The 12,673-nt window shown below is 47.7% G+C and overlaps 1 protein-coding gene across 9 annotated transcripts in view; it reads right to left on the bottom strand.

Annotated features, from left to right (window-relative positions):
• Nucleotides 1-12,673, bottom strand: part of TANC2 (tetratricopeptide repeat, ankyrin repeat and coiled-coil containing 2) — a 136,366-nt gene that overhangs the window by 13,979 nt on the left and 109,714 nt on the right. For 7 of the 9 annotated variants that reach the window (XM_068211811.1, XM_068211813.1, XM_068211818.1 and 4 more), the window contains 9 exons: nt 11,979-12,101; nt 10,738-10,974; nt 8,729-8,914; nt 7,764-7,857; nt 4,486-4,619; nt 3,767-3,890; nt 1,764-1,939; nt 795-927; nt 210-239 (listed from right to left, as the gene is read on the bottom strand). In XM_068211811.1, the coding sequence (XP_068067912.1) occupies nt 210-239; nt 795-927; nt 1,764-1,939; nt 3,767-3,890; nt 4,486-4,619; nt 7,764-7,857; nt 8,729-8,914; nt 10,738-10,974; nt 11,979-12,101 (1,237 nt within the window). The remainder of the gene's footprint in view (nt 1-209; nt 240-794; nt 928-1,763; nt 1,940-3,766; nt 3,891-4,485; nt 4,620-7,763; nt 7,858-8,728; nt 8,915-10,737; nt 10,975-11,978; nt 12,102-12,673) is intronic. The other 2 variants (XM_068211810.1, XM_068211817.1) reach the window with 1 other exon arrangement.

Below are 12,673 nucleotides of genomic sequence, written 5' to 3'. Positions count from 1 at the left end.
TATAAGTAGATTCAGTACGTTTTGGGGGAAGGAGGTTAGTTTTTGAGTTCAAGTTATTCTCTGCAACAGTCATTAAAAAAATTATTTGAAGGTGAGGTAAATTAAAAGATTAGAGGTGTTGGGGACGCATGCAGACTAAATCAAACAGGAGAAAGCAAGGCTAACAAAGCTATCAGATCGAAGCTGATGCTGACAGCAATGAGATATACCTCGTGGGCGACTCGGTAACGTCTGACAACCTTCAAAGAAAGGAGAAAACAAGAAGTTGTAGGAGAGAGGGGAGAAAAAAATGGATGAAGGTGAAAAAAAAAAAAAAAAGAAGGGAAAAAAGCAGCTGTGAGAGGCAGGCAGCGAGGAAGCCAATGCACCAGCAAAATCCCTTTTCACAGGAAAACGTAACGCGAGCAGCTGTGTGGCGCAGTGCAGGTACACTGAGGTCTGGAAGCATACACAGAGCAAGTGAACGCAGCAGCTCACAGCAAGGCATGGACAGAGTACACTTGGCAACTCAGACTAGTAAAGATAGAAAAAGCATTACCAGAGGAAAGACCTTGCCAAAGAAACAGTTGTTTATTGATTAACTTTTGCTAAGTAATACCACAGGAAAACAAAGGAAGTTCCCATTTTACTAAAGAGAACCAAGAAGTTCTGGCTCGCCGTCTGCTTTCGGAGTGTGAAGCAGCGGCTGGGGCTGAGGCTGCCTCTGGGTTATACTTGTGTTTTTTAGGATGCCAGCCCCACTGTTTGAGTCCTGACTGAGCACAGAGCTGATGGCAGTGTCCCCCTGTTCCTACCTATCTTTGCTCCTTTCTTCAGGAGGGTGACGACAACCGAGGTGTTGCGGCAGCCCACTGCTCTGTCGAGGGGCCGCATCCCACTGTAGTCAACGTGCTCGATCATGGCCCCATGGTCCACCAGGAACTGAACCTGCAATGAGAGCCCAATAGTCAGTTCTGCTCTTGGCTGAGACCCCCACACTCTGCTGGGGGTGTAGGATCAGCAGAAGCTTGCTCTCCTCCACTGCCTGGGCTAAAAGCACCTCCACAGCGTCTGAGGGTACATTGTGTGGGAAGCAGGTCGAGGGAGGGGATTCTGTCCCTTTACTCCATTCTGGTCTCTGGTGAGACTGGAGGGCTGTATCCAGCTCTGGGGTCCCAAGCACAGGAAGGACATCAACCTGCTGGAACAAGTCCAGAGAAGGCCATGGAGATGCTCCAAAGGCTAGAGAACCTCTGTTAAGGAGGCTGGGAGAATTGGGATTGTTCAGCCTGGAAAAGGCAAGGCTCCAGGAATACCTTAGAGCCCCTTCCAGTGCCTAAAGGGGCTCTAAAAAGGTTGGAGAGGGACTTTGGAATGACAGAAAAAGAGGAAATGGCTTTAAATTGAAAAAAAATGGAGGTTTTGACTGGATATTAGGAAGAAATCCTTCCCTGCAGTAGTAGTGAGGCCCTGGCACAGGCTGCCCAGAGAAATTGTGGCTTCCCCATCCCTTGAAGTGCTCAAGGCCAGCTTGGACAGGGCTTGGAGCAACCTGGGATAGTGGAAGGTGTCCCTGCCCATGGAACAGGGTGGAACAAGATGGTCCTTAAGTTCCCTTCCAACTCAAACCATTCTGGGATTCTCTGATCAGCTTCTGCGGAAGCGCCTTCCCATACAGAGGCCCAGGACTACACGTGTTTATTGCTGCTTCAAGCAGAACTGTACGATTTTATGGCTTTTACACCAACTGCCCATTTTCTCTGGCTGTGCCACAGGCCACTCACCACCTCAGCATCGCCGTAGAACGCCGCCAGGTCCAGCGGCGTGCGGCCGTTCTTGTCCGCGTGGTCCGTGGCAGCTCCGTTCTCCACGAGGGAACGCACCACGGGCAGGTGGCCCTTCAGGCAGGCCCAGCTGAGGGCTGTCAAGCCCTCTTTGTCCATCAGAGAAATGGAGGCACCTGAAAGAACGAGCAGCAGTTCACTTCAGAGCTCTCTGCTGTTTAGCACTGTTTACCACAAACCCTCTGCTCAGCAATGACAGCTTGTTTTCAAGCTCTGTACATAATTATTAATTCCTTTATTAACGTTTCTCCCACCACAGATCCCACCCTCTGTGGCAACTTCAAATACACTGATGGGAACTGTGGCAAATGAGTTGATTCACACCAAGCTGCAAACTTTTTCACACCTACCTCTGCGGGCTTTCCTGGCAAACATCTGAGTAGCATGGTAGATCTGACTTCCCTCATCTGAAACATCATATTTTTAACTGCTTTTTTTTTTTTTTTTTTTACTTAATCCAACCTCATTCCAGCCTGTGTGAGTCACAGATGAAGACCATTTTGCTGTTTCAGCAGGTCACCATGAGGAATTAATTCAGCTCAGTTCTCCTAAAAAAGCATGTATTTTCCCTTCTTCACTCCCCTCCCCTTTACCCAAAAGTACACAATTTCCAGCAGTATTTCATCCTGAACTTTACCCAATATAAATACAACGTTGTGGGATACACTACTGCCAACTGCAAGCCAAGGAGAGGAGGACTTGACGTTTTCTTGGATGAGGAAATGGTGCTGCCATACCAACGGGTCAGTATTGCTCCACACGGCATATGGATATGGGTATGAGAGCTGAACAGCAGTTTTAAGTGAACACTCCTCTTCATGGCATGAAGACAACTCCTGTTGCCATGGCACAGCCATGGCTCTGGCTCTGGAGAGTGCAGAGATTATCTGTATCAGCTCTGCTCCTCCGAGGAGCTGCAGCTACCTGCGGGATGCTCCTGCCAGCAGCTGGGATGAATTGCTGCTGCAGTGCTTTTCTCCTGGAGGCAAACTCCAAACCTCCCAGCATGAGGTTCCCTGCCTCTAGAATGTTCAGTGAATGTGAGAGTGATGTGAATTTCCTGAACGTTCCCGTTCATCCCAGCTGACACATCCCTGGTCTGCACAGGTTGCCCAGCTGAGAGCAGACTAAGAAGTCTCCCTGCTGGCACAAACTATTTGTGGAGGAGTACAGCACGGCAATGTTTGCTTCAGGTGTGTTCAGAAACCTCCGGCCAGAGCTCTCAACACAGCGTGGAGTGTCAGTGGGGGAGGAGGCAAACAGCATCTGGAGCAATCGGGAATGCCAAGGTGGGCTGCAAGGCACAGGCTCAGGGAGGACAACGTATAATCACAGACTCATCTAGGTTCGAAAAGACTTTAATATCACTGAATCCAACTGTTCCACCAGCACTGCCAAGCCCTTCACTAACCATGTCTCCAAGTGCCACATCTTTAAATCCTTTAAATCTCTCCAGGGATGGGGGCTCCACAACTGCCCTCAGCAGCCCATGCCAGGGCTGAACAACCCTTTCAGTGAAGAAATTTTCTCTCCCCTAGAGCAACTTGAGGCTTTTTCCTCTAGTGCCTTACTCCCTGGGAGCAGAGCCCGATCTCCATCTGGCTGCCCCCTCCTACCAGGAAGTTGTGCAGAGCCAGAAGGTCCCTCCTGAGCCTCCTTTTCTCCCATCTGAGCCGCTCCCAACTCCCTCAGCCACTTATTGTGCTCCGGATCCTTCCCCATCTCTGTTTTCTTCTTTGGACACGCTCCAGCACCTCAATACATTGCCAGTCTTCTCTCATGTTGCCCACACTGCACCCAGGAACCATTCTGAAGCTGCGGGAAAGCCCCTCCACATCATCCTGAGCTGACCCAAGCCCAAATTTTGATTGGGATGAAGCTGGAGCTGGTGTGGTGGGATGTACCACAGCTGGTCCCCGACACCTCCCAGCGCGTGCTCTAACCTTGTGCAAGCAGAAACTCCACAGTGCCCAGGTGTCCCTCGGACGCGGCCATCATCAGCGGCGTCCGGCCCTGCTTGTCTGCCATGTTCACGTCAGCGCCGTGCGTGAGCAGGAGATCCACGATCTGCAGCACACAAGGCCAGGACTCGGGTTACCCATGGAGACACAGCTGGGAAGGTGCCAGAGCCAAGGAAGAGCAGAACAGACCCCACATTCTAGAAACTCCCACCTCTACAGGCATGGTGGCCTCTGGGATTGCTGAATGGATGATTTAAGGATTATGAAAATGAAGGGAGGTATAAGGACAGGAAAAATGTTCTTGTAAGTTATGAGCATCCCATTTGCTTCTCAAATGGTGAGATAGCCAGAGAAGCTGTGGCTGCCCCATCCCTGGAACTGTTCAAGGCCAGGCTGGATGGGGCTTGGAGAAAGCTGGGATAGTGGAAGGTATCTCTGCCCACAGCAGGGGGATGGAATTAGATGGTCTCTTAAGATCTCTTCCAACCCAAACTATTCCATGATTCAACGATAACACAGGACTTAAGCAAAACTGTCTGCAGCCAGCCAGAGCTTGGCGTGATAGAAGAACCAGCATCACTTCTTTTTGCTCTGACCATTCCCCAGAAGATCTGGGGATCGTCTTCCCCATGCCAGCAAGACAGAAGGGATGACCTGACCCACCACCTCCGGCCACCCTAGGGTGAGAGGACCCCACTGACCTGCCAGTGTCCCTGTCTGACGGCGCTGAAGAGCGGCACGACCCCGCGGCGGTTGGGCTGCGCCACGGCGGCGCCCTGCTCCAGGAGCAGCCTGCACACCTCCAGCTTCCCGCGCCCCGCCGCCGCCGTCAGAGCTGCACGAGACAGGAGAGCAGTCAGGGAAAGAGCCACACGCTCAGTGGAGTGCTTTCCTATCCGGAAACGGGTCTTTCTGCTGGGTTCCAGAGTGATGGGGCCTGAAATGCCAAACCTATCTCATGGCAGGAAAAACGCAACAAAGGAAATGGGCTGCATTGGTACAGCTTCCACTCTTGTAATTTTAGTTACCTCAAAGGTCAACTCTTCCATGAAAAGTTTACAAAATGTCATGGAACGAGGCTGTTTGGGACAACCAGCTTTTACTGTTTTCTGCAAGTCAGAGTGAAATGGGATGAGAACCCCAATAAGTATAAAATAATCTTACAGGCACTTGTGACTGAGGTTCAAGGGGTGTCTGAGGTTCAAATGTGACTGAGGTTAAAGGTGTGACAAGTTCAGGTTTAGCTGCAAAGAAATGTGATCATAAATCCGTTACTGTTTTCCCTAATGCCAAAGCCATAGGCTGTGAGGCCAAATGTATCTGAGGAGGGGCACGATATCCAAAGAAAATAAAGGTCTTCAGGTACCTTGACAAGACCTTCTGCAACCTGTCATTGCCTCATCCTACCAAGAGCACAAGGGAGCAAGTGAGGGATCAAGCAGGAGGCATGACAGATCCTGCTAGCCACTGATATCAGTCACATTTGTGGCTTTTCTTTGTCCAAACAAGCACAAAGCAGTGTAATCCAGATGGAGGACTTTTATTTTCCATATCCCACTTTAGTCTGTAGATCTTTGAAACCAGGGAAACAACTGGAAAGCGAAACAGGATGGATTTGTTCACCTGTCTTCCAAGAAGGACACTATTTCTGGGCTTTGTTTCTGGCCAGGGCTGATCCTACCAGCCAGGGTCTTTGTGCAAACCCAAAAATATCTCTCACTTTCATCTGCTCGTGATATTACAGGTGGGTAGAAGCAACACCTGAGAGCTCTTTCCCTGACAAAATGTGCTCTGTTAACTCAAAATGTGGTTGAATTAGAGAACACATATTCAATCTGAAAATAGTTCCAAGTTCAGGACCTGCCGGTGGCTTGTTTCAGTGTTAATTTTAGATTTTCTGGTTCCTCCCTCTCCCTAACTTTCTGTGCACTTCAGCACAGCTCCACTGGCTCCACGTTCTGCTGCTTTCTGGTAGGAGTTGGAGCAGAAGGTGGGAGTCTATTTCTGACTGATGTCGCTTGTTTTTTCTTTGAAGTACATTTCTGTGGGTTGGCCGATTACAAGGTGTTGATGGGTTTCCAACTGCAACACTGTTAATGGTGGGGGATTTAATTAATTCTCAATTCTCTTCCATATTATGGCTGAATTTTCTTCTCTTGGGGTTGAGAGACACCAAGAGTTAAATGAAAAATCATTTTGCTGCCACAAGCAGAACATTCTGCAAAATCTATAATCAGATCCATGTGGGTTTTCAACGTAAGCTACAAATATAGAAGGAGGCAGAGGCATCGGCATGCAGGGCTGCTGGGTTCCTCTGCTAAACCTGACTGCACTTGAAATGTTGCAGGTTAATTTGAGGTATTTTACATCAAAATTACTTATGTTTGCAACAATGAAAATATTGCGAATCACTCCAGTGTTTGGTGTTTTTTCTTTGGAGAAGACTTTACTGAAACAGGATGATTTGATCCACTATTTCTCTACCTTCCCTTGCAATTCCTTCTGCCTGTAGTGACATTTCTGCTGCTCTGTTCCTCAAGGTCCAAGCAACTGCAGTGGGTATGTGGCTCCAGCCTGTCCTTTGCAGCTCCAGCTCAAGGGAAGCTCAAAAGCTCCTGTGCTACTGAGCAGCGAGACCTTGCTCCTCCAGGAGGAATTTAGGAGGATGAAAATGGGCTGGTTTGAAGCTTCACTGTCTGCTGGAGAACTCCCATGGCCCAGCACAACCAAGGTGAGTCCAGCCAAGGAGCAGCAACCAGGATCCTGCGCCGGTGAACAGGAATGCTCATTGTGCAGCTTTTCCACGAGGAGGTAGTTCCAGAAGGACCATTCACCGTGCAATAACCAAGTCTTGGCACAGCCATCACACAACAACTGCTGTGTTTCTCAAAACAGCTCAAACAGAGCCTGAGACCAGGTTCAGGTGTGGAGGTGCCCATCTCCGTCAGCGAGCAATGTCAAACCACAGCCTCCTACACCAGGGATCTGCAGCAGTGTGTTCTGTTTCTGATGCTGTGTTTTCTTGTAGAAAAAACAACTTTATCTGGAGAAAGAATCATTAAACTGCTCCTATCCAGCACATGTATCTGTTTCACAGCCTGGCAGCAAGACAAACAGTTTGATGGAGATGTTTTTTGCACCTCCAACTCTGATGGAGATAGCATAAGTGACTCAGACACTTTTCTGCTTGGTTTTGATGTTAGTTCTGTCCCAGGGGGAAATGCTCCATCTGGAATTGGCTATAGTGTGCTGTCAGCAATTCCTAAACTTATGATGTCACTTGGCACAGCCATTTGGATGATATCAGGCTGATATCATTGAGCCAGGCATTTGGTTCTGCTCTGTGGAAGATGAGACATGAGCAACAAGTATCAAAACTCAGACAAGCCAGGATTCAGATTTTCAGAGCAAACTGCTATTTTTAGGTGGAAACCTGCATTTCTCTCCAAATTTATTTAAACTCTCTATTTACTTTGGGAAAATAAATAATGCAGTTATGTGAAAGTCAGTCTTGAGTTTCATATGAACATACAGACTTGCTTCATGTAGACAAAAGGCTGCTCAGTTTTGTGGTTGGCTCATTTTTGCTCATTTTCCCATCATACCTACTACCAATTTTAATGTAAAAGTGCCTTTAAGGTGCCTTTAATGTAAAAGTTCCTTTAAGGTGGCTCCCCAGTTTGTGTGTGATTTGTCAATCACAAATCCACATTCCCAACTCTCCCAGTTACTCAGAAACCCCTCTCTGACAGAGAAACTCCAAGATGTCTGGTTAGTCCAACTTTTTGCATTTTGGGGGCAGAGGTGTGGGACAACAGAGATGGAAACAAGTGGGCTGGGAATGTCAGAGCTACCCGGGAGGGGAGGGGAGGGGAGGGGAAGGGAAGGGAAGGGAAGGGAAGGGAAGGGAAGGGAAGGGAAGGGAAGGGAAGGGAAGGGAAGGGAAGGGAAGGGAAGTTACAGCTTCTACAGAAATCACCTGTCTCTCCCCAGAGGCTGTCAAAGCTGTTGATCTGTGCTCTCTCCACCTCCTCTTCATCTTTTTCTGGAAGATCGAGCAGGTAGGAGACAATCTAAAACAAAAAGATGTGTCAGATCATGAACTTGAATGTGTTACACAGGAACTGCTGACACCATCACACGAGCTGCTTGTAATACACAGAGGGAAGGGAACAGTCTCTGCCTGGCACCCTGAGATCAAGCAAATATTCTTTCTCAGATTAATCACTGAACTTGCTGCCCTGTACAAGCAAAAAAACCTAACCAAGTGTCTTGATATGATGGCACATGATGAGACTTGGTAGGGTTCCCTATAACTGTGGCTGTTCTGTTGGAGATGACCCGGTGTGTGCAGAGAGTGCATGTCCTGGAGGAGGCGAGGCTGAGAGGAGGTATTTGGTAGGAAAGAAACTAATTCTTAAGGGAAGGAGAAGGAATCGGGGCTGCCATGGGTCGCTGGGGCTCTGTGGAGTACTAATGGCAGTGGTGGTCTTGGCACTGGCTTAATGGTTGGACCCAATGACCTTAATGGTCCCTTCCAACCTAAATTATTCTATATATAATTTTCCCCGTCATAAATCTTTGTCAGGATGGCAGGAGGAAGCTCTCTGGCTCTTCTCTCCCTCGACACACAGTCCAAAGCTACACGTTCTCACAACTCCCTATCCGTGCTGGAGGAGCGGTGTAGGCAACGCGTGTCCATCCATCTTATCCCTGCTTCAAAGTTTATTCCAAAAGCTTATTCTGACAACTTGAAGGCTTGCTATCCTTCCTCTCCTGGATGCCTGCCCAGACCACAGGGTTTGCCAAGGGATCTGTGAACACTGGGATGGGACAGGGAGGAAGAGAAGGACTCTGGACTCCACCTCCAGATGTTCTCTGGTGAGTGGGCAGGAAAAGGCCACCCCTTGGTTTCCCTCCCTGCACAGGCAGAGGAGGTCCTACCTCGGTGTAGCCCATGCTGGCAGCAGCGATCAGGGCCTGCTGGATTGCGTGGCTCTTCTTGAACACTCCCTGCTGCTGTCCAGCCATGCTCCAGTCGCACTGGATCAAGAACTTCACCACCTCCAAGTGTCCCCTGAGAGCAGCATGGACCAGGGCACACTGCCCGTTTTTGTCCAAATGATCCACCTTGAAAAGAGAGGAAAAAATACAATTAACACATCTTTGCTTCTTCAGAGTTTCCAATCCCGGTTTCAAAATAATGCCACGTGTGCAAAATGTGCATTTTTCTGGTAAACTATCACTTCCATGAGCAGAAAACAAACACTTCCAAAACAATGTCCCAGGCTCTGGCATTATCTTGGCCACAAATGTTTGCTTTGGGGAAAATAGCATTACTTTTTTTTTAGGTTTCTCCAGTTTTCTTCAAGAACTCAAAGACTACAAAAATGTTTTTTCCGTTGTGGCCTAAAGTCCAGCACTCAAATTTTCTTGTGCACTGAAATACCACACACTGGTATTATCTCCTTTAGCTATATCTACAAAAGGAAAACCAGTCTGTTTTTCAGGTATCAGTTCTTTTGAGAGCCCCAAAAGTGCCTCAGCCTGCAGTCAGACACTGTAACATGAACCCAGTGCAGGCACAATCAATAGGAATTAGAGACTGCTTGACAGCCCTGCAGGAACTTATCTGGTTCTTTTTCAGGGCATGGTTTCCACTTGATGCCTGAATACATCAACTGGGATTTCTAGATAACTATCCCAGCAGGGATACTTGGAGAACACAAGAAAGGCAGGTCAGTTATCATCCTCCTGCTGGTTAACCCCCTCTGTGCTCTGCTGTGCACTATTTATCATAAAAATAATGAGTAATTATTGTAGTAATGTATTTTTACTAATATTAATTCATAAAATCACAGAATGGTTTGGGTTGGAAGGGACTTTAAACACCATCTCATTCCACTCCCCTGCCACGGGCAGGGACAGCTTCCACTGTCCCAGGGTGCTCCAAGCCCTGTCCAACCTGGCCTTGGACACTTCCAGGGATCCAGGGGCAGCCACTGCTTCTCTGGGCACCCTGTGCCAGGGCCTGATGCTAAATTGCAGTTATAAAATATATATGAGAAATATTTAATATATTATAACACATTCACATTAATAATATATCAATATTTCTCCTTTCTCAACTCCTTCAGTAATCAGTATTGAAATTTTCTGCAAATGACTCAGTCTTAAACTACACCAAACTGTGTTTTGGGGTATTTTCTCAGTACTGTTAGGGATATTCAATGAAAACTACAAGTGGCAGGACTTACATCACTAAACTCTCTCAAAATATCCAACAAAAGCAAAATTCTTTTTTCCTTCATACCATCCTGACATTATTACAGACAACACAACCCAGAAAGATCTAAACAGTCCTTCAGTCATCCTGACATCCATACCAAAACTACATAAACCCATATTTTGCCCTTTGAACTAAAATTAAAGATATAGAGAAACCACAAATTGTTTCCAGGAGGCTCCACTTCAAAAATCAGCATAATTTTCTTCTTCAACAAAGTATTTTGACTTGACTCATAATATACAATTAAAACTCCACTCATCACAAAGCTAAACAAAGGGGATTTTTCTAGGACAAGTCTGATGAAAATTTTAGGAGAATGTGTCTCAGAGAGATATTTAAAGAATGCTTTGTGCTGGAAAAGCAGCGTTGCCATTTTAACCTTGTGAAGTTCAAGGATTTCTCCAGAACACCCTTATGCAGGTCACCAGGGCAGCGTCACTAGGCAGCTCCTACCTCAGACCTGAATTCCAGACACCAATTCCTGACTCTCAGGAGTTGGTGTCAATGCGGGACTTTTAAACCCACTACATTTTAGCAGATAAAAACACCACCAAAAGCAGCCTCCTAGCTTCCTCTCCTGGAGGATGCTCCCTAGCAAGCGTTCCATGTGCTGCCTGCAACAAACATGGTTTAGATGAGCTTTTGAGCAGTGTGGTTCCCTTACCTTGGCCCGTTTCTTGCACAGCAGCACCACGATGCTCAGGAAGCCGGCGGCAGCCGCGTAGCCCAGCGGGGTCAGGCCGCTCTCAGAAGCAGCATCAACGTTGGCCCCGAACTCCAGGAGCAAAGCCACCATCTCTGCGTACCCCAGGTGAGATTGGACACACAAAATGGGGGCGTTGTTCAGAACTTCCGTCCGGTAATTCACATTTGCACCTCCTAAAATCAGCAACCGACTGACCTGCGCGAGGAAGGAGAGCTGTAGGCTGAGCTTTGCAGAGAGACAGGAGCTGCGAGGCCGCAGCAGAAACCAGGGCCTCGACTCATCTCCAAGCAAACAGCAAAGGACATAAAATGCTGAGCAAAAACATCTGCCTAATAGATGGTCCCATGTGATGCAGATGGAGCAGTTTAATCCATTTCCCAAGTGGCTAGGAAGTGGTCTGAAGGGTGCTGCCACCCTTTGTTTTGGAACAATGTCGCTCCAGCCCTGCTGCAGCACCTGGGGACACGGTGGGGACGGGAAATCAAAACACACAGCTGGAGAGAGCTGTATTCAGCACCCTTCCCATGGGATTCCTCTCTAGGGTTGGTCTGGCTGTCCCACAGCACAGCTCCCTTCGCACTTGGCACCAGTGGAAAAGCCTGCACCTGGTGCTCGAGAGTGACAAGGAAGGGACATGGGGACAGACACTGAGCTCACCTTGCCTGGGTGGGATAAACATCCTCCCATGTGAGAAAACAATTCCAAACCTGTATCTCTCTCTGAAATCCCTTCTGCTGTAGAGATGGGCTCACCTAAGTCAACACATTCATCTTACCACTGCAAAAGAAGTGTCTGAACCAGCATACGTGCATGTGCTGCTGGATTTGGTGTCACCTCAGAGTTCATGCCTATCTAAGCCAGAGCCCTTTACAGGTCAAGTTCTGACATCAGTTATCGCATTCCACATCTTTGGGAAGGAAAAATCCCATTTGCACAGGCACAAACTCACTATTTGCTCATTGCAATGAAAAGGAGATGCTCTGTCAAAGTAGCAGAGCTGACAGACTACCTCACATGGTAAAAAAACCTCAAGTGACTAAAGGCCTCTCCTCAGCTCAGGACAAGCACCCAGCAAGCTGTTCAGCCTGGCCAGGACACTGGACACGGCTCCAGTGAATACTCTGCATGGTCACTGCCCATTGCTGGAGCTTCTTGTGTCAATTCTGAACCCCCCAGCTCTCCATCTCCTCCTCCACTACCTTTATGTTTGGGGTGTAGAGATTTCTCAGAGATGCCAACGCCATTGAAAGACCTTCAGTACTGTAGGAGATCCAGAGCCCTTGCAGGATGGAGGAAGATACCCCGACTTTTTTACTCAGACCCTGAAAAAGAGAAAGGAACTTAGATCCACACTTACAAATCTGCTCAGTTACACTGGCCAGATCCTCCTGGGTCTCTGGACTTCAAAGGAGTTTCAGGACAATAATGACTACACCCAAGATAATGCGATAATTTGCCATATCTGACCTTCACAGTCAATTAATAAACTTGCAGAAAATTACTTGTAAAGGTAATGTAGCCATCTCCAAGGTCGAGGAAAGGCAGGATTTAACTGTGACCAACCAGATCCATTCAACACCCTCACAAAATGCCATGTTAGGAACACAGATTGCTGCTTTTTTTCTTTTTAAATAAAGTACACAGTATCTGCTCACAGTAAGATAAATTCAGGAACTTTCAACCACAGCCTGGAGCAGTATGCCCTGGTATCTTGTACCAGATTGTCTCCAGCTTTTCTAGCTGGTGTCCATGATCAGGTTATACATAACCTATTGAAGGTCTGACATATTTTCCAGCACCCCTAATTGGCAGAACATAGTTTAGCAGGTTTCTCCCTCCTGTGGAAGGAGACATAATCCCTCCATAGCCGAGAGATGGGAGTGAACAGCTGGAT

The sequence above is a fragment of the Anomalospiza imberbis genome, chromosome 22, assembly GCF_031753505.1.
Source record: "Anomalospiza imberbis isolate Cuckoo-Finch-1a 21T00152 chromosome 22, ASM3175350v1, whole genome shotgun sequence".
Classification (NCBI taxonomy): domain Eukaryota; kingdom Metazoa; phylum Chordata; class Aves; order Passeriformes; family Viduidae; genus Anomalospiza; species Anomalospiza imberbis.
Note: the sequence above shows the minus strand (reverse complement) of the source record. Positions and strands in the feature narration are given on the sequence as shown.